At 35.1% G+C, this 27395-nt stretch overlaps 2 protein-coding genes across 2 annotated transcripts; both read right to left on the reverse strand.

Annotated features, from left to right (window-relative positions):
• Positions 1-8181: 8181 nt before the first annotated feature.
• Positions 8182-8823, reverse strand: LOC132631290 (uncharacterized). The gene is made up of 2 exons (XM_060346883.1): positions 8607-8823; positions 8182-8456 (listed from the first exon to the last, which is right to left on the reverse strand). Exons 1-2 carry the CDS (start codon positions 8821-8823, stop codon positions 8182-8184), a joined length of 492 nt encoding a protein of 163 aa, XP_060202866.1.
• An 11308-nt stretch (positions 8824-20131) lies between these two features.
• Positions 20132-22174, reverse strand: LOC132634123 (bidirectional sugar transporter SWEET14-like). The gene is made up of 6 exons (XM_060350425.1): positions 22123-22174; positions 21897-21933; positions 21599-21809; positions 21342-21503; positions 21018-21137; positions 20132-20380 (listed from the first exon to the last, which is right to left on the reverse strand). Exons 1-6 carry the CDS (start codon positions 22172-22174, stop codon positions 20132-20134), a joined length of 831 nt encoding a protein of 276 aa, XP_060206408.1.
• Between the last annotated feature and the right edge of the window lie 5221 nt (positions 22175-27395).

The following is a 27395-nucleotide window of genomic DNA, read 5'->3' on the forward strand; positions in this document are numbered from 1 at the left end:
TGGTTATAAGCTTGGAATTAATAATAAAAAAAAGTGCCCATAATACGTGCAATAAAGAATATATTCTCTGTAATGCCCAAACTCGTGTATAATCCTGTTGTCTTTTGAACATTTTTCCCCCTTTCACTTGGATAAGATTCATTTCTTTTTCCCTTTAATTAGAAAAGGAAAATCGTGGGAGACAATATGACGATGAACCTTTAGGATTTCGTGGATACATTTCTTCAAAGTTCAGCTGCCACTACAATCTACATGCCTTTGAAATTGGATAGTGTAAGTCCTCAATTATTGAACCCCAGATAGTTACGTTGCTCGTAATTTTGTTATTCTTAGCTCCAATAATACAATAAATCATTGTTTTTATTTTTCGGGTTCTCTTTATCTTTTTCCTTTTTTGTTTTTGTTTGAGGAGGTTCTCTTTTTTTCTTGTGCAGGTTGCAACTTGCTGTTGACATATAGTAATAGTAAACAAGCTACCATGGTTAGTTAGTTGAGTATAACTACTCTAGTTAATCAAGTTGTTAGAGTTAGTTAACTTATGTGATGTGTAGATTAAATGATTGGTGTATATATACTTGTATCATGAGAATAATAATAGAGTTGATTCATTTGCCATAACACACTATGTATTATTTCTCTCTCTATAACCGTTTCTATCTTCTTTCTCATTTCCCCCTCTTTCTTCCTTCTTCTTCAAGCTTCATCTCTATCAATTCTATTAGCTTCAAACCTCCATTAATGAAGTTATCATGGTATCAGAGCCTCACATGATTGTAGGCTACACATAGAGTGATTAGAGTAATTTTCGAGCTCTTTAAAATACACTTAGATTCATAGTAAATTCAGTGAATCGCGAGTAAGTGTAGGAAAAAATCTAGAGCTCGATATTCAAGTTCGTACCAAATCCAGTTGATAAAGATGATTGGAACTGCAAAAACAACATTAGAAACTGGAAATTTGTCAATTAACAACAATCAAGCTGAAGCAAATGGAACAACAAGCACTAGAGCAACAAATTCAGTTATCAATCACACACATCCACTGTATCTTCAATCCACAGACACTCCAGGTAGTTCGTTAATCTCTCTACAATTAACTGGTTCTGAGAATTATGCATTATGGAGTAGGTCTATGAGAATTGGATTGTTAGGTAAAGGAAAATTAGGCTTTGTTGATGGAAGGTATCCGAAGAGTAGTTTTTCATCAGATTTGCATGATTTGTGGGAGAAGGTTAATGTTGTAGTCCTGTCATGGATCATGAGTGTTGTTAGACCTAGTTTACTTAGTTGTGTAGTATATGCTTGTGATGTTCACAAAGTCTGGTGTGAATTGAAGGAGAGATTTGATAAGATTAATGGATCTCATGTGTTTCACTTGCACAAGGAGATTCATACATGCACTCAAGGAACTTTGTCTATATCTGATTATTTTTCAAAACTTAGTGGTCTATGGTATGAGTTTGATACAATTATGCCTTGTCTTGGCTGTCCTTGTCCTGAGTCAAGGAAATTTTCTGAACACTTTGAATATCAGAGGCTACTGCAACTCCTCATGGGATTGAATGAGTCCTACTCACAAGCTAGAGGTCAAATTCTTATGATGTCACCAACTCCCAAATTGAACAAAGCCTATTCTCTGTTGATTGATCAGGAAGGTCAAAGGAATTTAGCTAGTGTTGCTCATGCTAGCATAGGCTCTAGTTTGATAGATAATTCAGCCATGTTCAGTCACAAAGGAAATGGAGTTGGTGGAGGTCATACTGGTGGTCCTGGACCAAGAAGGGGTGGAAATGGATCAGGACATGGTCACTATGGTAACCACTATAACAAAACTCAACAATAGTTCATCATCTGTGAAGTGTGTGGCTACAAAGGAAATACTAAGGAACAATGCTTCAAGGTGGTTTGATATCCACCTAACTGGAAATCTAAGAAGAAGAATGTAACATATGCTAATCAGGTTGCTGCTGCTTCCCAACCTATAGCACAATGCCTCCTCAAGCACAGGCCCCTACTCCCACTGTATTCTTCACACAAGATCAATACAAACAAATCATGCAGATGCTGTCTAAAGAAAGTGAAGGTGGAACAGCAGAAAATTCAGCCAAAGCTGCTGCAGCAGGTAGTATCCTATCTGCTTTGGTGTCAAATTATGTGAATAAGGAGTGGATAGTTGATACTGGAGCTTCTAATCACATGACATCAAAAATTGACATGTTAGACAAACGCAAATATGTTCCAGAGTCTAGTAGAAACAAAGCGCATTTACCAACTGGTAGTGTGGTGCCAGTGTCACATATTGGAGAATCAAGCATTTTTAAAAATCAAACCATCACTAATGTGTTATTTGTTCCAGAGTTCAAATATAATCTGTTGTCTGTGTCTCAGATTACCAAAAAACTCAAATGCTCAACCTTTTTTTTCCCTGATTTCTTTATCTTCCAGGATCTCTACACTGGACAGGTCTAAGGGATTGGTAGAGAGGAATGTGGATTATACATATTGAGGGAGAAATCAATTCAACCATCACTTGTGCAGCCAGTATAAGAAGTTGCTAAAACATTAGTCACAAAAATTACAAGTTCAGTTAGTGTCTCTGAATCTAGTTCATTATGGCATAAGAGACTAGGTCATGCTCCCATTGATATAATAAATATGTCACGTCCCGAACTATAGCCTGGGCGAAACACAGCACTCGGTGCCATACTGCATGTGACCGAGCGAACCACATGGCTTGTTGAATTATCATGAGGCATACATGAGCGAAAATATAACATGAATGTGATGAGATTTTATAAAACATAAGAATCATAACATTTATAAAATATTGGTTTAAAACATGAATGCGGAAATAACATGAGTTGAGCCAAAGATGGCTAAATACCTTGCATGTCTAACATAACTAAACTGACTAGTCTATGAAACCTCTAATCATGAGTCTTGACTGGAAAACGTACTGGCTGGGACAAGGCCCCTAGCATACCTTTAAATTCAAAACTAATATAATATAACATGTGTAAAGTATCGTGAGTAGGGAGAGCAGTAAATATAACCGACAACATGGTCTGGTACTTGCGTCCTACCAGCAGAACACTCATACATTGCCAGGGACATGAGATTTAATAATATTATGAAAGGATCCAATCATTATGAGAGATCGTCCTAAGCATGGGTGGAGCGATCCTCATCCTACGGTGGCTACGTAGTTTCAGGCTGTTTGAAGCTTTCTCGGTAATTAAAGCAACTCCCAAAAAAACATGAACATGTAAAAATAAGTGGCACTTGCTGCCCGTGGTTTCATGAATCATAACTTGCTTGTACGTGGATATCATGAATTATAACTTGCTTGCATGAACTTGTAAAACCTAGCATTTTCTTGAAAAATATCTTAGCATATCATAACTTGCATGTAAGAACCCATGGAATGAGATATATGGGTTTTCATGGATTACGGACTGATTCTCAATAATCACATGAAGTTATTAAGAACACAATGATAGAATAATAGCAATCCATACATAATATAATCATGGACATGGACCTAGGGTTGTTATGAGCATGGTATAGAAACCCTAGTTTTCATAAAGATTCATACTTCATTGATTAAGAGGCGTGGGGAAGAACAATGATGTTCCCATACGTAGATAGTAACTCCACATACCTGGTAATGCTCCAAAACTTGAATTAAAGACTTGAACTTTGAAGAAGATTTCCAAAATCTTGAACCTTGAGATAGGTTTTCCTGAAAACCCTAGGTTAGGAATGATGATTTCTTATTTAGATTACAAGGATATATATTAGAATTGATTTGGAATGATTAGAATAGGCTTACCTTGGTATTCTTGATGATGGGAGAGGGTAGGAGGTCGTTCAAGGGCTTGAAGGAATGAAAAATACTGATTTGGACGAATATATACTCTTCTGGAACATTAAATTTTATGCCCGACAAAATACTGGTCGTATTTTGAAAGACGGACCGTATTTCAGTCTGTATTTTGTTTGGACTGCTCTACGACTCTTCAGTAAAATGGTCATAACTATTTGCACAGATGTCCGTTTGACCCCCGTAATATAGTGTTGGAAAGGTATTTCAAAGCTCTACAACTTTCATCAAGGAAGTTTTCCCAAATTCTAATCACATTGTTATATACGGGACATATTTCAAAATACGATCCGTATTTAACAATGTATATCCCTCAATCCAAATTCCAGAATGCTCAGAAATCTTGATGCCAACTTACGTTTTGAAATACGGGCCATATACTTAAATACGGTTCGTGTTCTAGGGTGTAAACCCCCATCTGACAACTGAAGAGAAAATTCCAATTCCTACATTCTTTATCTGGTTTTTTAAGTCTAGAATCATGGTGAAAGCTTAGGTTAAAGGTACGGGGTGTTATAATATCTCCCCTTGGGGATCATTCGTCCTCCAATGATGGGTCATGGTTAATAATATGGCTGGACATGGCTTGAATACATGAACGTGAAGGAAACATGGCATGAAACATGGGACATGAAATGACGTGATTACATGAAAACATGGATACTGAAGCATGAGACATGAGCGCTGGATACATGACATGAGCGTGAAACATGAGACATGACATGACATGGACTATGGGAATTTACCTTGAGCGTTCTCTGCTTGCTCTTCAAACAAAAATAGGTACTTGAATTTCATATGTTCCTCGGCTTCCCATGTTGCTTCCTCAACTTTCTGACTTCTCCATAACACTTTCACTGAGGACACTTCTTTAGTTCTCAACTTGCGAACTTGACGATCAAGAATGGCTACGGGGATCTCCTCATAGGTCAAACCATCCTTAACTGTTATCGTATCAGCAAGAACAACTAACGACGGGTCTCCTACACACTTCCGCAACATAGACACATGAAACACTGGATGTACGACGACCAACTTTTGGGGAAACTCAAGTTCATAAGAGACTAGTCTGACCTTTCGTGAAATTCTGTAAGGTCCAATATATCTGGGACTAAGCTTCTCTTTCTTCCCAAATCTCATAACACCTTTCATGGGTGAGACTTTAAGGAACACCCAATCATTAACTTGAAATTTCAAGTCTCTTCGCCTCACATCTGTGTAAGACTTCTGGCGACTCTGAGCTGTTTTCAAATGCTCTTCAATCAACTTGACCTTCTCCATCGCCTGTTAGACCAAATCTGGCCCTAACAATTCTGCTTCACCAACTTCAAACCAACCAATCGGTGACCAACACCTTCGCCCATACAAAGCTTCAAAAGGTGCCATCCCAATGCTAGCATGATAACTGTTATTATAGGAAAACTCAATGAGGGGTAAGTAATCATTCCAATTACCTTTGAAATCTAAGGTAATTGGATTTCTTCCTGGCCTTTGAAATCTAAGGTAATCAGACACATGTTCTCAACATGTCTTCCAGAGTCTTAATAGTATGCTCTGCCTGGCCATCTGTCTGCGGATGAAAAGTTGTGCTGAGGTTCACCTTGGTACCCAATCCTTTCTGAAAGGATTTCCAGAAGTTTACTGTGAACTGAGCACCACGATCTAAAATAATAGACACTGGGGTCCCATGTAATCTGACAATTTCATTAACATATAACTTGGCATAATCCTCTGTTGAATCAGTGGTCTTGACTGGCAAAAAGTGCGCCGACTTAGTAAGCCGGTCAACGATCACCCAAATAGAGTCATGTCTCCTAGCTGAACGAGGTAGACCTGATACAAAGTCCATATTGATCATTTTCCATTTCCAGACAAGAATATCAATATTCTGAGCCAAGCCACCAGGCCTCTGGTGTTCGGCTTTCACTTGCTGACAATTCGAATACTTAGCTACAAAATCTGCTAGATTTTTCTTCATATCATTCCACCAACAAATCTCCTTAAGATCATGGTACATCTTAGTGGAACTTGGGTGAATGGAATACCTGGAGTTGTGAGCTTCTGACATGATTCGCTTTCTGAGCCCATCTACATCTGGAACCCATAATCTGCGTCGGTACCTCAAGGTATCATCATCTCCCCCTTGTTCAAAAGTCGTCATCTTATGCTTGTGAATCCCCTCTCTCAGCTACAACAAGTAGGGATCACTAAACTGTCTCTCTTTGACTTCAATCACTAAGGAGGAAAGAGCTATTCTGAACAACCACGCCACCATCCTCGAAGTCCAAAAGTTGAACTCCAAGACTGGACAATCAGTAAACTTCCTTGGTCATAACTCTCTTATCTGCATCAACGTGGGCTAAACTGCCCATGGAATGCCAACTAAGGGCATCGGCTACAACATTCGCTTTCTCCGGGTGATACAGAATATCCACACCATAATCCTTAAGCAATTCGATTCATCTTCTCTGTCTATGATTCAGCTCCTTTTGCTTGAAGATATACTGCAGGCTTTTATGATCTGTGAAAATATCAATATCAACTCCATACAAATAATGACTCCATATCTTAAGTGCAAAAACTACAACTGCCAATGCTAGGTCATGAGTCGGATAATTATTTTCGTGAACCTTGAGCTGACGAGATGCATAAGCTACAACCTTACCATGTTGCATTAAGACACATTCGAGACCAACTCCCGAATCATCACAATACACCACGAACCTTTCGGTTCCTTTTGGTAGCGTCAACACTGGAGCAGAAGTTAGTCTCTTCTTCAGCTCTTCAAAGCTTCGCTCACAAGCATCTGACCATTGAAACTTAACCTTTTTCTGAGTCAACTTAGTCAACGGAGCAGAAATAGAAGAAAATCCTTCTATAAAACATCTATAATAGCCTTCCAGACCCAAGAAACTTCTTGTATCAGAAACTGAGATGGGTCTAGGCTAACTCCTTACGGCATCGATCTTTTGAGAATCAACTTTAACATCTTCACCTGAGATCACATGGCCTAAGAACGCCACTGAATTAAGCCAAAGCTCACACTTTGAGAATTCTGCAAAACGTTCGCCATCATTAAGAGTCTGCAACACTATTCTGAGATGTTCTACATGATCAGCCTCATTACGGGAATACACCAAAATACCATCAATAAAGACAATGACGAATAAATCGAGATAAGGCTTGAAGACCCTGTTCATAAGATCTATGAAAGCAGCTGGCACATTTTTCAACCCAAATGACATAATAAGAAACTCAAAATGGCCATAACGGGTTCTGAAAGCAGTCTTCGGAATATCAACTTCCTTAACCTTTAACTGATGATAGCCTGATCTGAGGTCAATCTTTGAATAACATTAGGCGCCCTGAAGTCGGTCGACTAAGTCATCTATTCTGGGAAGAGGGTACCTGTTCTTAGTGGTGACTTGTTCAACTGGCGGTAGTCAATACACATGCGTAAGTAACCATCCTTCTTTCGGACAAATAATACTAGCGCACCTCAAGACGAAACACTGAGCCTAATAAAAGCCTTGTCAAGAAGGTCTTTCAACTGGGATTTTAGCTCTTTTAACTCTGTTGGAGCTATTCTGTATGGCGGAATAGAGGCTGAGTATCGAGAAATAGGTCAACTCCAAATTCAATCTCCCTGTCAGGAGGGACTCTTGGAAGATCTTCGGGAAAGACCTCTGAAAATTCATTTACAACTGGGACGGACTAGAGAGTTGGAGTCTAGGTATCTGAATCCTTGATTCAAACAAGGTGGTAGATATAACCTTTCGATGACTGGCTTTTAGGTAAGAAATAAATCTACCCCTGGGTACTACTGAATTACCCTCCCATTCTATGACTGGCTCATTAGGGAATTCAAATCTTAAAACTTTGGTTCTACAACATACTGTGGCATAACATGAAGCCAACCAATCCATACCCATGATTACATCAAAGTCTACCATCTCTAACTATACTAAGTAAGCTACGGTTCTGCGGTGATAGACTAAAATTAGGCAACCCCTCTAAATACGCCTAGTTATGACTGACTCACCCACTGGGGGTGGACACCTCAAAGGGTTCACGCAATTTTTCTGGTTAAAACTCAAATTTTTTAGCAATAAACGGGGTTACATAAGATAAGGTGGATCCTGCGTCAATAAGGGCATATACGTCAAAAGTGAAAGTTGTTAGTGTACCTGTGACAACATCTGCACGAGCTTCTGTATCCTGACGATCTGTCAACGCATACAAATGATTTCGTCCTCCGCCTGCGTTTCCAGACTTAGCGACATTATGCCCCTCTTGGGCCTAATTATTACGAGGGATTGCTGAATTCGTGGACTGCACCACGTAACCTCCAATACCCTGTCTAGCTGATGGATAATCTCTCTGAATGTGGCCCTTTTGGCCGCAACCATAGCATGCATCTGTACCCATACGACACTCACCTAAGTTTCTCTTGCTACACTTGCTGCAAACTGGAATAGTATAGGTTGACTGGCCCATACTAGCTTGAGAATAAGAGCTCGGTGGTCTGAAGTTCTTCTTCTTGTCATTTCGGAACTTAAGGACCGGGGCACTTGCTGTGGATGGAGCAGGTCCTGCTGACCTGTTCTTAAAGAACTGCCTACTTCCTCCCTGACTAAAGTTACCTGAAGATTTAGCCCTCTTGTTGAATTCATTATCCTTTTATTTCTGCAGATCTTCCTCTTCCTTCAGTTCAGCTTCATTACCTTGCACAAATGCCAAGATCATAGAGATAGTCATCTTATCATTCTGAGCTACAATCTTGGCATCTCTGTATAATTCGGGTTTCAACCCCAGTACAAATCTTCTAACGGTTGCCCTCATGTCGGCAACCATATGAGGAGTATATCTGGACAACGAAATAAATTTGAGATAGTACTCTTGAACGGTCAAGTTACCATGCCTCAACCTCTCAAATTCCATACCCTTTGCTTCCCGGACCTCGATAGGCATGAAGTGGTCAAGGAAAGCCTCAACGAACTCGTCTTAAGTAGCAGAAGATGCATTCTCCCCTCGAGATTGTTCTCATGTCTCATACCAAATATGAGCAACATCTTGCAGCTGAAAAGCACCAAACTCTGTTGCCTCTGTCTCAGTGACATGCATAATACGAAACACTTTCTGCAGCCCATCAATATAGTTCTGCTGATCCTCCTCAGCCTTAGTCCCTATAAAAGTTGGAGGTTTCATCCGCAAGAATTCCTGAGTTCTTGAACTGTTTGACCCACTACTAGCACCTGAGCTAGGGGCCGATTCTTGTCGCTGCGCCTGGTTAGCAACGATCTGAGTAAGCAGTTGGATGGATCCTCTAACATCCATGTCCGAAGTGTTAGGCAAAGTAGCTGTAGAAGCAGTTGGGACTGCTGGTTCTGAAGCAGTCGTCTGGGTCGGGATGTCTTCTTCTTGAGCTGCCTCTGTAGTAGCTCTCTGGCTAGTAGCTGTAGTCTTACTGGTGTATTTCCTTTTTGCAGGCATTTTCTGAAATACGTAATTCGCACGAGTTAGAAGGATTCCTAAAGTACTGCTCTAACTACATGATCTAGAGTATGAAAGAAGCGAGACAATCCTGAATGTCTTGGTGGTCAATTGTTTATATGTATGGGGCCCTCACACATATAAAAGTGACCCCACTGGACACGGTTTCAAAGAATCCATAAGACACTTGAACCTACGGCTCTGATACCAAGCTTTGTCATGCCCCGAACCGTGACCGAGCGAACTACATGGCTTGCTGAATCATCATGAGACATACATGAGCGGAAATATAGCATGAATGTTATGAGCTTTTATAAAACATGAGAATCATAACATTTATAAAATACTGGTTTAAAACATGAATGCGGAAATAACATGAGTTGAGCCAAAGATGGCTAACACCTTGCATGTCTAACATAACTAAACTGACTAGTCTATGAAACCTCTAATCATGAGTCTTGACTGGAAAACGCACTGGGTGGGACAAGGCCCCCAACATACCTTTAAATGCATAACTAATAAAATAAAGATAACTGACTAAAACCTCGAATGAGATGGGGCTCACCAATAAGCTGATATGAGCGAATCCTACTGAGCAGATGTGGCGTCCTATAAATCCGTACCTGCATCATGAAATGCAGGCTCCCGGGCAATAAAAGGGGACGTCAGCACATTGAATGTACTGGTTTGTAAAGCAACTAAATGAAATAACATCGGATATGGAAATAACATAATAGAGACTGAACTGAAACATGATCATAAACATGATTGCATATACATATATATAACATGTGTAAAGTATCGTGAGTAGGGAGAGTAGTAAATATAACCGGCAACATGGTCTGGTACTTGCGTCCTACCAGCAGAACACTCATACCTTGCCAGGGACATGAGATTTAATAATATTATGAAAGGATCCAATCATTATGGGAGATCGTCCTTAGCATGGGTGGAGCGATCCTCATCCTACGGTGGCTACATAGTTTCAGACTGTTTGAAGCCTTCTCGGTAATTAAAGCAACTCCCAAAAAAATATGAACATGTAAAAATAAGTGGCACTTGCTGCCCATGATTTCATGAATCATAACTTACTTGTACGTGGATATCATGAATTATAACTTGCTTGCATGAACTTGTAAAACATAGTATTTTCTTGAAAAATATCTTAACATAGCATAATTTGCATGTAAGAACTCATGGAATGAGATATATGGGTTTTCATGGATTACAGACTGATTCTAAATAATCATATGGAGTTATTAAGAACACAATGATAGAATAATAGCAATTCATACATAATAATGGACAAGGACCTAGGGTTTTTATGAGCATGGTATAGAAACCCTAGTTTTCGTAAAGATTCATACTTTATGGATTAAGAGGCGTGGGGAAGAACAATGATATTCCCACACGTAGATAGTAACTCCACATACCTGGTAATGCTCCAAAACTTGAATTAAAGACTTGAACTTTGAAGAAGATTTCCATAATCTTGAACCTTGAACCTTGAGATGGGTTTTCTTGAAAACCCTAGGTTAGGAATAATGATTTCTTGTTTAGATTACAAGGATATATATTAGAATTTACTTGGAATGATTAGAATAGGCTTACCTTGGTGTTCTTGATGATGAGAGAGGGTAGGAGGTCGTTCTAGGGCTTGAAGGAGTGAAAATAATGATTTGGACTGATATGAACGAATATATACTATTCTGGAACATTAAATTTTACGCCCGACAAAATACTGGCCTTATTTTGAAAGACGGGCCGTATTTCAGTCCGTATTTTGTTTGGACTGCTCAACAACTCTTCATTAAAATAACCATAACTCTTTGCACAAATGTCTGTTTGACCCTCGTAATATACTGTTGGAAAGGTATTTCAAATCTCTACAACTTTCATCAAGGAAGTTTTCCCAAGACAAATTCTAAAATGCTTAGAAATCTTGATGCCAACTTACGTTTTGAAATACGGGCCATATACTGAAATACAGTCCGTGTTCTGGGGCGTAAACCCCCATCTGACAACTGAAGAGAAATTTCCAATTCCCACATTCTTTATCTGGTTTTCTAAGTGTAGAATCATAGTCAAAGCTTAGGTTAAAGGTACGGGGTGGTACAAAATAAGCATGAGTACTTTAGAAATTTTCATCTGCAAATCATTCACAGTGCCACTGTTTGTCCTTTAGCAAAGCAGTCTAAACTGCCTTTTCCTGTTAGTACTCATATGTCTCAGAATGTGTTTGAATTAGTACATTGTGATGTTTGGGGTCTTTACAGAGTTCATGCTCACAACAATAAAAGATACTTTGTGACTTTGGTTGATGATTACTCCAGATATACCTAGATTTTCTTGGTTACTGTGAAATGTGATACTATTGTGATACTTAGACAATTTATTGCAATGGTTAAAAATGTGTTTTCCACTTCTGTAAAGGTGCTTAGAACAGATAATAGGGGTGAATTCTTCAGTTCTGAATGTTAAACCATGCTGGCTGAAAATGGTATAATTCATCGGTCATCTTGTGTTTACACACTTCAGTAGAATGGTCTTGCTGAAAGAAAACATAGAACAATCTAGGAAATGGGAAGGGCACTAAGATTTCAAGCCTCTATTCCCTTGAAGTTTTGGGGTGAATGTGTGTCAACTGCTGCCTATCTCATTAACAGACTTCCCTCTAAAGTCCTTAAGTTCAAATCACCCTTTAAGATGCTATATTCTCATCCACCATCTCTCAGTCATATTAAAGTCTTTGGGTGTTTGTGCTATGCTAGTTGTCCAAAAATTCTAGATAAGTTTTCACCTAGATCAATACCGACTGTCTTACTTGGCTATTCTTCCACTCAAAAGGGCTATGTCTTATATGGCCTTCACTCCAAGTCAATCTTTGTAAATAGACATGTTGTATTTCATGAGGATATATTCTCTTTCCAACAGATGCAAACCTCAAATGATCCTATTTTTCCAGTTTTACATCCCTTAGTGCATAAGCAGCCTCCTAATCCTATTTTCGAGCCTCAGTCAAACAATGATGATTCTCCCATTTATGATCTTATATATGATCCTCTACCAGCACCTCCAATTCCTTCTCATGCTCTAAATCCTAATTCTACACCTCCTTCTACTACTGCACAACCTGATGAGTCTGCACCTAGTCTTGATACTTCCTCTTCTCCTAATCCTGACAGTCCTGATAATCCTGCCCTTTCACCACCCTCTCATAATCCTGTTAATCCTGACCTTCCCACAATCTCTTCAAATCATGTTCCTTCCATAAAATCCTCTAGACCTAGCAAGCAACCTCTGTGGATGCATGATTATGTGATTGATACTCTATGTCTATATCTCATATCCTTCTTTGTTTCTTCTAATCACATTTCCCATCCTATAAGCAAGCAATCTCTGCATATTCTGTTCATACTGAACCTACCTCTTTTAGAGAGTCTTTACTTGATCTTTAATGGGTCCAAGCTATGCAATTGGAGATTAATGCCTTAGAAGACAATAAAACCTGGAGTATTGTTGATTTTCCACCTGGCAAGAAACCTATTGGTTGTAGGTGGATTTATAAAATAAAGTACAACTCTAGTGGTGAGGTGAAGAGGTTCAAGGCTAGATTAGAGGCTAAAGGGTATATTCAGAAGGAGAGGCTTGATTATGGTGAAACTTTTAGTCCTGTGGCTAAAATGGTGACTGTCAGATTAGTTGTGGAATTAGCAACTGCTAAGCAATGGTTTATTTATCAAATGCATGTCCATAATGCTTTTCTCAATGGTGATTTGTTGGAAGAAGTGTACATGCAGATTCCTGATGGCTTTGCTAGAAAGGGGGAGAGTAGTACAGTCTGCAAACGCCACAAGTCATTGTATGCCCTTAAACAGGCTCCTAGACAACGGAATCTGAAATTAACTGAATCTTTGATGAGCATGGGTTTCCAACAAAGTCATTATAACTATTCTCGTTTCACCAAGAAGACAAACACTGATATTGTTGTAGTGCTAGTGTATGTTGATGATTTACAAATAACGGGAAATAATCCAAGATTGTTGAGTGACACTAGAAAGGATTTACACAAGAATTTTAAAATGAAGGACTTGGGGGAACTTAAGTTCTTTCTTGGAATTGAATGTGCAAGGTCAAGCAAAGGCATTGTGTTGTCTTAGAGGAAGTATACTCTAGAATTAATAGCAGAATCTGGCTTAGGAGGAGCCAAGCTTGCTGGCACTCCACTTGAGATAGATCAAAAATTAACCTCAGCTTTGTATGATCATTGTATTTCCAAAGAAAGTAGCTCCAAAGAGAACATCAGAGAAGATCAGATTCTACCGGATCCTAGTAGTTATTAGAGGTTAGTGGGAAGACTGTTGTATTTCACCATAACAAGACCTGGTTTGTCATTTGCAGTTCAAGTACTGAGTCAATATATGCACTGTCCCAACGTGTCTCATATGGAAGCAGCACTAAAAGTGGTCAGGTACATCAAGTAAGCACCATGATTGGGATTGCTAATGCCATCAGAAAGTACAAATCAACTCTCAGCCTTTTGTGACTCAGACTGGGGTGCCTGTTTAGAAACTAGAAGATCTATGACAGGTTATCTATTCAAGTTTGGAGGAGCATTTGTCTCTTGGAAGTCTAAGAAACAGGAGACAGTATCAAGAAGCTCAGTTGAAGCTGAGTTTAGAAGCATGGCAACATGTGCAGCTGAAATAACCTGGTTGCTTGGGCTGTTCAGAGAACTTGGAACAAAAATAGATGTCCCAGTGAGCATGGTATGTGATAGCAAGGCTGCTATCCAAATTGCAGCCAACCCAATAATTCCATGAAAGAACTAAGCACATAGATATTGACTGTCACTTTGTTAGAGAAAGAATATGTCAAGGAATGCTGAAAACTAAGTATGTTAACACTAAGGATCAGTTGGCAGACTTGCTTACAAAAATTCTAGGAAAAGCTCAACATCAGTACCTGCTGAGCAAACTTGGAGTGATCAACCTGTACAAACCATAAGCTTGAGGAGGTGTGTTGGCATATAGTAATAGTAAACAAGCTACCATGGTTAGTTAGTTGAGTGTAACTACTCTAATTAGTCAAGGTTTTAGAGTTAGTTAGCTCATGTGATGTGTATATTAAATGATTGGTGTATATATACTTGTATCATGAGAATAATAGTAGACTTGATTCATTTTCCATAACACACTATGTAATATTTCTCTCTCTATAACTGTTTCTCTCTTCTTTCTCATTTCCCCCTCTTTCTTCCTTCTTCTTCAAGCTTCATCTCTATCAATTCTATTAGCTTCAACCCTCCATTAATGGAGTTATCACTTGCAACAAGAACAATTGGAAATTGTCACGGAAGGGATCGTATACAGTCATTTCTATTATTTGATAAAGTTGGTTCGACCACAGAAGCTGGCTCTACATTGGGTGTTCAATCTTTTTATTCGTGGTGCTATTATATTATTATATACTATTGAACTGGAAAAAATTATGAGTATTACTATTCTATTCTACACGTACCTATCGCTTGCATGATTTTTATTCTTTGTAGAAAAGGTTACATAAATTATTTAGTGTGCTCATACTGTAATGTAACAAATAGTTTATCATTTCGTGTACTTTTGCAGGGTTGGAAAAGAAGTATTAATCTCAAATGAACTACTACTATTCAGCAGTATCTTAAAAGGCAATTTCTAGGTGAGTCTCGGGGTGAGGCGTACCAAAAACGTACTGAGGTAAGTATCATCGTAGGGCGTAAGTCCCAACCTTCCGGGCGTTCACCTAGGCGTAAGGCCCAACATTTTGGGCTTTCATTTGGGGCGTAAGCCCCGAGAACTTTTCCAAATTTTAGTCAAAGTTTCTTAATAAATCTGTTTTAAACATATATATATATATATATATATAGACACTATTGAAACAGACAAATCAGGAATTTATTTTATTAGAAAAGTATTAAACAGTGATGGTGTGAATGTTTCTATTTTGTATTATAGACACTATTGGAGTAGACAAATCATGCACTAGCACATTAATTTTGCAAAAAATAAAGGGAAAATGACCTAATAATACTACTTAAGACTCTATATTACAAAACATAACGATACTTTTCCTTATTTACAAACTATACCAATAAAATTACAAAGCATACCAGATTTTGGTTTAATGGGATCCCACGATTTTAGGCTTTTTTTTTAAGGAAAAGAATCTGATTTTAAATGTGGGCTTAATTTTAGGATAGTTACTAATCAACTTCTTCTACTTTTTAAAAAGATTTCTCTCTCTCTCTTGCTCTACCTTTCCTTCTATGATAGACACCATTTCCAGACTTAAAATTCATCTTCTCTCCTAGAATAAATTTTCAAACCAATATTACAAAGTATTTTTTATTACTAACCTGTGTATCAATTGTATATAAAATTGGTTTGTATCGTTTTGAGATATGTGTGATCATTGTGTGTTTGAAATCTTTATATATTATATAAAATGTAGTTTTCAAAAATGTTGAAAACTAATATATGTATGAATGTGTATGAAATTTGCTATATATCATTTGGATATATGCAGTACAATATGTATGAAATGCGAATAAATTCGATATGCATTAGTGTATGAAATGTGCATGGAATCTAGTTTGTATCAATCAGAAAACTTATTATACATATATACTTTCTCATAATCTATACATACTTTGATCAGATTTTATACAATTTGTACATACAACTTTTACACATATTTCATACATAAAAATTATAACGAATTTATACAGTTATACATATTGCATACAAAAATTTATACATATTTATTTTCTGGTGTATGGAATCTAGTTTCTATCAATTACAAATTTATTATACATATTTTCTCAAAATTTATACATACTTTGATTCTATTTTATACAATTTAAATGTGCTTTATCATAATCAAAATACATACACGATTTTTATACATCTTTCATATATAAAAATAATAACGAATTTATATAGTTATACATATATGTTTTCTGGTGTATGAACTTTGTATATAAAAATTACTGATTAGAATGGACTTTTTGAGTAAAAGTTGGAGAAAATTAGGTAACAATATCTCTCAATTTTGAATGGGGACAGAAATGTGGATGAAATAAAAGAGCAAAAGTTGGAGAAAATCAGGGAAGAACATCTCTTAATTTTGAATGGAGAGAGAAAAGTGGATAAAATAAGGAAAACAGTTTATTTAATGTGTTTTATTTAATTTTTTTTAATTCACCTGATTCGTATTAAATTTTGTAACAAATCTATTGATATATTTTGTGAACTGAATAGTATCGTCATGTTCTGTAAATATACCCACTTACTATGTACATATATGTTTTTTGCCCAAAAATAAATTCATTTCAATTTGCAAGAAGTACAACTAAATTAAAGGAACTCTTTTATTTTCTAGTTTTGTTTATAAGAATTAACTTATTTTTTTATTATTTTTGTTTAAATAATTTATCTTTCTATATTTTGTAGGGTTATTCGCACAAATGCCCTATTTCGGAGGTAGTCTTTAATTTTACCCCTCAAATCGCTGGTCTTTAATTTTTTCCCTTCCGCACTTTAAGTAATAAAAAAGTTACCGAAAATACCCTTAACATTCTAGGTTTGAACCCCTGCAGAGTGAAAAAAAAAAACAATTTCGCAAAAAGGCAAGGTTTTCATAGAAACTATGCTTATTCGGGAAATTTATGCTTTAAGGCATAGTTCTATATAATGCCTTTTCCGGCATAGTTTTGTAGTATAACTTAATTTCTACAATACTATGCCGGACAAGGCATAGTTCCTATGTAACTACGTAGAAAATATGTATTGTTCGACATAGTTCTGTAAAAATTAAGTTACATAGAAACTATGCCTTGTACGACATAGTTTTGTAGCAAATAAGTTATCCTACAAAACTATGCCTTAAGGCATAACTTTTCCCTGAATAGACATAGTTTCTATGAGAACCTTACCTTGCGATTGTTTTTTCTAACTCTGCTAGGGTTCAAACCCAGAATCTCTGATTTCATAAACCAGCGAATAAGGGTACTTTAGCCCACAAATTTTCATTACATGTGAAGTAGGGCCAAAAATTAAAGAATAACGATTTGAGGGATTAAAATTAAAGACTAGTCCATATGAAGGAGATTCGCGCAATTTTTGTATGTAAAATTTTCACAAATAGCTACCTTTTAGTTGCTTCTAACAAGCTATAACTACAAGTTCATTATTTACAATTCGTAGCTGGTTTTTCCTATATTTAGGTTCTGGACGCGCCGCATAAATATAGCCAAAAGATAGACTAAATACACGGAACTGTTGAGCAAATAATGCATCTATTTAAGGGGAAAAAATCTTTTTCAAACTAAACAGAAATCTGTTTTTAATGTTCCATAAATCACGCAAATCTTATTCTCTTCCATATCTAATCACATATCTCATTCAACATCTAATCATTCACATAAATTTTGAATTCAAAAACTCTCTTCATATTTTTTTCCCAAAATATAACTAAAAAAATTTCTTTTTAATGTTCCATAAATCATGCAAAGCTTGATTTGTTCATCAACTGAATTACACGTTTCACCGTGTAATTGCAACTTTTTTATTTTTTATATTTTTCTGAACTTTTTAGTTGTTTTTCATATATATATTTTGGCTATATTTTTAATTGTATTTTGATTATTATGTTCAATATTACTTATTCTGATTTCTGTTGACTATATTTAAGATATATTTTTCATATATTTTGACTATATTTAGAAAAATTTCAAAAAAAAAAAAAAAGTTGTAGTGAAAACGTTGCTACCTCAATTATGAACTCAATTATGACTATATTTTTTAATTATATTTTGATTAATATGTTCAATATTACTTATTCTGCTTTCTGTTGACTATATTTCAGATATATTTTTCATATATTTTGACTATATTTTTCAAAATTTCAAAAAAAAAAAAAAGTTGCAGTGAAAACGTTGTTACCTCAATTATGAACTCAACTTGAATTCGATATTTCAACAGATGAATTCAAATATATATATATATTCGTCGTTTAAAACGCAAAAATAACATAGAATCTTACATATTTTAGGAAATAGAGTTGAATTTTGGGGGTAAAAGGTTGAAATTAATGAGCAGTTAATACAGAGTAAAAAAAGGAAGTGAAAGAAATCAGAAACTGATTTGAAAAGCACGAAATTAGAGGAGATGGGAGTTAGAGCCTGTTTGGATGGGCTTATACCTATAAGCTGCAAACAGCTTATAAGCTAAAAAAAATAAGTTAGGGTAGTCTAACTTATTTTTTTTGGCTTATAAGCTGTTTTCAGCTTATAAGCTGCTTTAAATAAGTTAAGTCAAATGGGTCCAATTATTTTTTTGAGCTTATTTTAAGCACAAAATGACTTTAAGTTGGCCAGCCAAACACTCAAAAAAACTAAAAACAGCTTATAAGCAACTTATAAGTAACTTATAAGCCAATCCAAACGGCTCTTAGAAACGTGTATATTTAGGAAAAGGGGGGAGAGAGAAAGTGTGCAGCTAAAAAATAGGGGTGTGGGGAGTGGTAAGTTAATTGGTAGAAAAGTGGGTAGCTATAAGTTATAAAAATATAATATTATAGCTACTAAACTTAATTATTAAAAAGTATAGTTATGTTCCATAAATATGTAACATAGTAAACTATGCCAAGTAAAAATTATTTTTTGTATTTTGTATTGTTCAGCCAAACGGCAAGCCTAGCCCAACCCATGAGGCCAGCGGGCTAATTGGGCTAGGAAAAAGGGCCTTAGCTCCAAATGGGCTTGGAATTTTTTAACCTAACGCCTCCAAACTAGCAGATTGGGTGGCCATTAAGTTTGCAAGTGACTGTCTCATATATGCCTGCACAAATACATATGTGATTAACATTTACGTTATGAGTTTAAGTTATATATATTGATAATGTTAAAAATAATTACATTATCAAAACAATTAACTTGTTATTACAGGTACTTAAAACTTTTTATAGGTTAACAATAAATGTTACTTAAATGAAGAAAACCTACAAGTACCTTTTAAGTTATAATAGGTTAGCAATTAAGTAATGTTTATTAAATGAAGAAAACCTAAAACTGCCTTTTGATTTGTGCGTCAGTACAGAAAACTTAAACTCATAAAAGAAATAGCATGTGATTAACATACACTATTATGAACTGTAATAGGTCTTGTACACGATTTTTGTTTAACGAAATGCAAGAACTTCTCCAGATTAATACGTGAACTACTCAAATACACTACGCTAGCTAGCTCATAAGAAAATAATTTACCCACAAATTAATTTTATCCTAAATTTAATAACTTACGTTGGAATTCAATGTATCAGTATGTAATTAGATACATTTTCAAGCTAAAAATCTAATTAACTATTTGCAATTAAAATATAATGAAAATCTTGAGAATCAGAAATACTAACAGAATAAAAACTAGTCATAAACATACGTACGACATATAATGTTTTATATATGTAAAGTGTAAAACCATACATGATGTCGGTGGGAGTTCTCTCCAAATAAATTTGGAAATCTAACTCCTAGAGAGATGATGAAGCCGAAGAAAGCGAGACTCGTAAATGGATCACTAAATCCCAAAATACATACATACAATTGTAACAAAATATTAACTCGTAGATATAGACTTGAGGCCCAGATTTTTTTTTTAATCGAATTAAGAAAACCTTGCAGAAAGGGCCTCCACTATTATGGTCTTTGGTTTGAAGTCTTTCACACTTGAGAGTTAATGTGGGCATCTTCAAGATTTTTACCATCTTTAGCCTCTCCAATTTTACCACCCTTGATTGGAATAATAACTTGATATGGCTCAGAATTAACTTTAGTAGGCAGCTCTTGATCCACTTTCACAATGGTGGGTAATTTCGTCTCTGCAGCAACGTCATTTGGCTTGGAGTTTCTGTATATTCCATATAATATCATTTGGAGCACTCCCAGTAGCATTCCCGCTATGTTCGGTACCTGTACTTTATTATTTGACGGAAGACGAGAAACCAAACATTAGTCACATGATATAGCACATAAAAGTGAATGTTAACATGGGCACTAATTTATATGTAAAATAATTGAGTCATTTAAATAATAATTATATGTAACCTTTCATTATAGATGAAATTAATAACTTAAAAATATGTCACATTAATTTGTGTAAAAAAAAAATGTATACTATCATATATACGAAAGTTAAATCATGTTGATTTAACCAAGAGTTTGGCACGTGTTCTGTACGTTTGGCCTTGTACTTTTATCTACTATTTAACACAGGGCATACACAATGTTGCTTTATGATGTTCCATAACATTATTTCCTTCGTTCTCTTGCAGTTGTTCACTAATATGTTAAAAGTAACTTTAATTTGTCTATTTTAGCTAATAAAAGATGATAATTTTTTTTCTCAATTTTAACCTTATTATTAAGTAACCATTTCTTAAACTTATTACTCCTAAACTTAGTTGTCAAATTTGGATTTTCAAAGCATCTAATAATGATAACTTAATAAAATAAAGATTTGTTAATTAATGCATCCTCAAGGTAAATACAAAATGTAAACTGAGTAAGTAAAAAGGGAGAGGAGGGAGCAGAAAGTTGTTATAATTACCGCGACGTAAATGTCCCTTAAAAGTAAACCATACATAAACCACATTACAGCACTAACTGCAAGGGTTAATGTCAAGTTAAATGGCATGAATTCTACACTTTTGGTCCGTATTACCCGTCCCTGCAATTTTACAAAAAAAAAAAAAAAAAAAAAAAAAAAAAAAAAAAAAAAAAAGAGACAATTAAATGCTGTTAGAGAAATGTCTAGGGACTAAATACCTATTGCACCGACTAAAAAAAAAAACCTAAATTATCAGAATGAACGTACCTATAAAAGAATCAAATCAAAGAGTTAACTGTATTAGAAAGGTCACTAATTAGTTACCATAACGCTTAGAGGTGCTACAAATACACTAATCGAAAATGCCATGCAAATCCATCCAATAACTGCAACTCGTTTTGGTCCTTCGCATAAAATTTGAGTGAGGAAAATAATGAGTCCAAAGGCACCGACATTCAACAGTAGGACAAGTCCTAGTGATTTGATCTGCAAAACAATTCCAAATTTCATTATTCACAAAACTGTCTTAACAATTAGAAAAAATACAAACCAGTATATATATGCATGAAATGTGTATATACCCTTTGCTTTTTTGTTGCATAAGTAAAATAAATAGCAACGTAAATAATCTCCGCAAAGATGCCAAAGGAGTTGATGGTGATGAGAAGGATAACATTGGTTTTAACCATTGCATAGTAAATCCAAAGCATTGCGCTAAATAAGCCAACAACATATGGTAATGAATGGAACCCTTCTGATGTTTTCTTCTTAATGATCCTATAAAAGGTAGGTCTGCAAGATCAAAATTTTTAGTAAGCCAACTGTTTCGCTGCCCAAAAAAAAATGAACCTTATATCTAATTTTGGAGAAACAACTTACACCGGGGCAATAAACACCATGAAGGAGAATATGTTACCTGCAACATTGTCACAATGAAAGATATTAATTAGTTTGATCTTTTTTCTATATTTGAGGTGTTATTTCTATTCGTAATACGTAGTTAGTTAAGACAATTATTCCTCCAACTAGAACGAAAAAGAAAACAAAACAGAAACAACTTGCTCGAAAGAGTAAAAAGGCACATAAAATATGCTAGAAATTTTACCCAAAATGCCAAAGGTGTAGGTCAAAGGATGATCGTGGGAGATGTTAGTCATCTTTTCTTCTTCTTTCTCTTATCTAAGGAAGAATTAAAAGCTAGGTTAAGATAGAGGAGTAAAATCTAAAGGCTAATTGATATTGCTGATGAACAACAGTTAATGTCACATATTTATAGTGAAGGATTTGAATGTTTACTACTAGTACATGAAGAGTTAATGCATAGGTGGCATATAATTGTTACTGTAGTAAAACAAAATGCTGACACCATATGTGACCGCCCAACTAGCTGGGAATAATAATAAGCTAGCTGTAAATTTCCCATGTCCTCCGCAACTCTAGGGCTTAAATACATAAATACCCCCAACGTATACTCGGATAAATTATGACGCATTCAACCTTTGCGGACGATCTATTACCCCCTGGCAGAGGCGGATCTAGGATTTGAAGGTGGCGGGTGCCACAATTTTTTTCAATGTACATCTTGTTAGGAATATATATTTGGGTCGGGTCCATCTCTTTTTAGTTTATTCGGGTCAACTTAATAGGCTTTTTTTTATTTGCAAATATGAAAATTACATCTCAAAAATCAAGAAACGAACATAATTAGCATCTTAAACAAGGAATCACACTCATTAACACCCATTAACAACAGAAGTAAAATCAACATTTTCACCGAGGAACTTGCATCTCTTATGTATATTAAAAAATGAATTTGCACAAGTAAAATAACATCTTCAATAAGGGAATTACACCAATCAAAATAAGAAAAATAATAGAAAAACTCTTCAATATGTAAATACACCCCATAAGTAAATATAGAATTAGATAAACTACAAGTTCTCAACAATAAATCATAAATTTCATGTTTTTTCTAAGCAGTGCTTACGAAGTTTCCATCACAATTTAAGTAGTAGAGTGATTTAAATTGAATTTAACAATTATAGAATAGCATAAATTTTTATAATAGACTCCCTCCGTCCACTTTTCTTTGTCCATTATAATAAAATTATATGTCCACTTTTACTTGTAAGTTATATAGTTTGAAAAACCAAGACATAATTTATCATTTTATACCTATTTTACCCTTATTAGTAAGTACTCCAATTCATTTCTCATTTTATTTATTGCTTATTAAGAGTGTCCCAAGTCAAATATAGACAAGTAAACATGGATGGAGAGAATAATAAACAAAAGAAATTATTTTAAAAAATGAATTTTGATCTCAATCCAAAATTCCCATTGAAACCCAAGTTTTTCAATTTAAATACTCACAGATTTGAGAATAAGAGAAATGCTTAATTTAAGGGATTTTGAAGTTTCAATTTGTGTGTTCTCGCTAAAGATCACAGATAAAATAATAGAAAAGAGGAAAGGCACTATAAATAATAAAAGATAAATAGAAAATTGGGAGGGCCGAAAAGGGAATTACTGGTACAAAGGAAGTAAAAAGCGCAAAGAAAAACGGGAATCAGAAAATGTTAAAGATATATTCAAACTTGTGTCTACCAGCCGTGGCACCTTTGTCTAATTTACGACTGGGGGTGGCAGGATCAAATATTTAACCTAATTTAAGCAAATTACAACATAAATATATTAAAAAAATTATTAATCAAGGGGGTGCCATGCCACCCCCACCCCAAAGGGTGGATCCACCCCTGCCCCCTGGCCTTATTTTTTCTGTATTTTTGTACCCCTTTTTGGCTGACGTGGCACAATCAAAATTTGATGCCCAGTTGCACAGTGGAGAGTGTGCAACACTCTCCGCCACATTGGCGCCACGTCAGTGCCACGTCGTCGTCTTCTTCTTCTTCATTTCAAGAAATCAATCAACCCAATTTCCTCCATTAACACACACACATTCAATTTCATCATCAATCATAAAAAACTTATTTTCAAAAAATCAACCAACCCATATTTTTCCTCCATTAGCACACACTTATTCAACCAATTTTCTTCCTTCATTAACATACCCACATTCAAGAAAATTGATAAATGGACGCCTAGTTGGATGGTCTGAATTAAGAGAGAATTGATAAATGGACGCCTATGTTACAGTCCAATAACTTTCTGAGAAGCAAGGCTAGATTACCCAACCCAATTGAACCGGACTATTTCTATAATCCATATGTATTCAAACTTAAACAATACAACTAATTTATTTATTTTGTAATTTGATTTGGCAAATATATCTTGAATTAGGATTTACCCAAATATTGTATGGACATAATCAATTAATTTTTCTGTCCCCAATTACAAGCATACGAACTTAACTTTACAAGATTGGCAAGTTTGCTCTAGTTGAACAAATTCCATTTGCAAATTTCTTCTTTATTTCCATCCACACAAGCTGCGTTAAAAGGAAAGGGAAAATGAAAAATGAGAATTTTAATTAAGAAAAATGACAAACTAAAACGGATTGGCAGCTACATCACATCAAAGCAAGTTCACTGGCCTGCGAATTAACTCTAGCTAAAGTAGAATAGGATTTTCCTACCGGGGATGGAGGGAGGAATAATTTTAGGAAGCATATAGGTTGGTTGATTTCTTGAAAAGATATTAATGATTGATGACGAAATTGAATGTGGGTGTGTTAATGGAGGAAGAAAATGGGTTTGTGGGTGTATTAATGGAGGAAGAAAATGGGTTGAATGTGTGTGTGTTAATGGAGGAAAAATATGGGTTGGTTAATTTTTTAAAAATAAGCTTTTTATGATTGATGATGAAATTGAATGTGTGTGTGTGTTAATGGAGGAAAATGGGTTGATTGATTTCTTGAAATGAAGAAGAAGAAGAAGAAGATGATGAAGATGAAGACGACGACGTGGCACTGACGTGGCGCCAATGTGGCGGAGAGTGTTGCACACTCTCCATTGTGCAACTGGGCATCAAATTTTGATTGTGCCACGTCAGCCAAAAAGGGGTACAAAAATACAGAAAAATAAGGCCGGGGGTAATAGGTCGCCCGCAAAGACTGTGTGCGTCATAATTAATCCGAGTATACGGTGGGGGGTATTTATGTATTTCCCCAACTCTAGCAAAACAAAATTGAAGAATGAGTTTAAGCAACATATACTTTCAGCGTAAATAATTTTTACATTATCAAAATATCTTTACTGATTTTCTAAGGTAATATATTTTATTTTGAAGATTTTAAAGTTCAGATCTCATATTGTAAGAAGGTTTATCTGTAGATATTCTTTGAATGACTTCATAGTATAAAAAATTATTTACAATGACGATATATAAAGACTTAAACTCCTAAACATTAACGTTTAAGTTCTATGCATATGATGGTCTAAAAAATTATTTATAAATCAGGTCACTTACTAGATTATTATATATAACTTTTTTTAAGAATACTACTTAGTAATCTAATAAAAATAGCAAATTACCTTACTATTTTACTGGTTAAATTTTAATAAAATAAAATAAAATATCTTTACAATATCGATGCATTCATCTTAACTAGAAAAAGGAATGGGACATAGCATTTCGTGGCCGTCTATTTTTGGAGGGCTGAACTTTAGTCCATGCACTTTCAGCAAAGGAATTTTTTTAAAAGTAAATTTCAGTTACATAGGAGATCTGATAAGGGGTGTAAAAAAGTAAAGCCATAAATCTTGGTTGTCAGAAAGAAGTCTTTAATCTGACCTAGGAACTTTAAAAATTTTGGTGCTTTTAACCCAATATCTAAGCTAACCCAATATTTAAGCTAACCAGTCAGCATAACAACCCTTTGATAGATACTATGCGGGATGGCAGCTCTTGTTAGCCTTGTGTTTCCAAGCAGAAAATGACAAAAATATCCCTTATATGTTGGGATATTTTTAAGTAATCCCTTAAACATACTACTTCTAAGCTATTTTTTGTCCTTTTAATTTGTGAAAAATAAATACTGTATTTTTGTTTCCGTCAATATTTTGATGAACTTCTGTTAGATTTGAGGAGAGCTGTGACAAAAAATAAGTACATTATAAGCATGAATTTCTCTTTCTTTTAATCCAAGACAGAAATAGTGTTCGTTCTGAAATTTCATACTTCACGTACTTGATGGAAATATAATTTGTTCACTTAGCCAAAAAAAAAAAAAAAGATAATGTTAAGTATGGAAAGCTAGCTAGTTAAAGAAATGAACTAAATGTGTGACACACAGAAGAGCTGGTCAAACATATGGACCGGTTTATGGCGGATGATCAATATGCTGATATACAGCAAAATAGTTTTTTCAAGGAAGGGTCCAAATATAACCTTAAAATATTTGAAATTGAACAGATATGCATACATATACATATAAAGAAAAAATTTACCTAGATACAAAGTATAATTTTTTGACGAAGGGGTGTCGACACCCCTCAACTACATGTGGCTCTGCCACTGCATTCAATAGTTAGTCCAAATATGTCTTAATTTAATTGAACCCCCCAATTAATCTAATTAGATAATTAATAAGCGAAAAAAAAAATATAATACCTTTAAAATATGCGAAATTGAGCAGATATACCCTTCTTAATTTTACTTTTGCAATTGGTTTTACTTCTTCATCATGAATACAGTAAAAATATCTGGAAAAAATTATTAACGGTGACTATTGTAGGATTAAAGTTTTGGACCAAATAAGATAACATATTAGTACAAGTTATGATTAACAAGACTCATGTGCAGATGTTAGACAAAATTGAAAACTAGCAGACAAAGAAACAAGAAACGATGCAAAGGTTAACCTAGTTTTATGAAGCTTTTCCTTTTCACACTAGAAACTAAGTGGGTTCTGTTAATATTTATTGTAATGTATTCTTAAATGGTAGAAGAATTTGCTTACGTGAATCGTTTTGATTACGGAGAAGGTGAAAATTGGTACTGTGCACAATTGCTTCTTTGTCAGTATTGTAATATTTTCTCTTGGATGGTCGGTGATATAACTGCTGGTGATAATTATAATGTTGACCAAGTCGTTCATATTATTAGTTATTTAAATAAATAATATTATCAATTCAAAACAATTTTATCTAATCAATTTATACTTAAGTGAATTGAGACACACATTCATTTGTGTTTATCTTAACTTAAAATTAAAAATATTGTAATAATAAACTCAATTTTAGTGTTACCAGCTTAAGGATATTTTTGTCATTTTAACAACAAACAAACAAAAAAGGTATTTATCGGCACATTCTTTCACAACACATCAACTTATTTTCAGCTTGGACACCTAAAAAGTGGACTTCACAACATGGTGTTTAGAAGCTACTTAAATTCAACTAATCCAAATGAGCTCTA

This window comes from Lycium barbarum, chromosome 3 (genome assembly GCF_019175385.1).
Source record: "Lycium barbarum isolate Lr01 chromosome 3, ASM1917538v2, whole genome shotgun sequence".
NCBI classification, from domain to species: Eukaryota; Viridiplantae; Streptophyta; class Magnoliopsida; order Solanales; family Solanaceae; genus Lycium; species Lycium barbarum.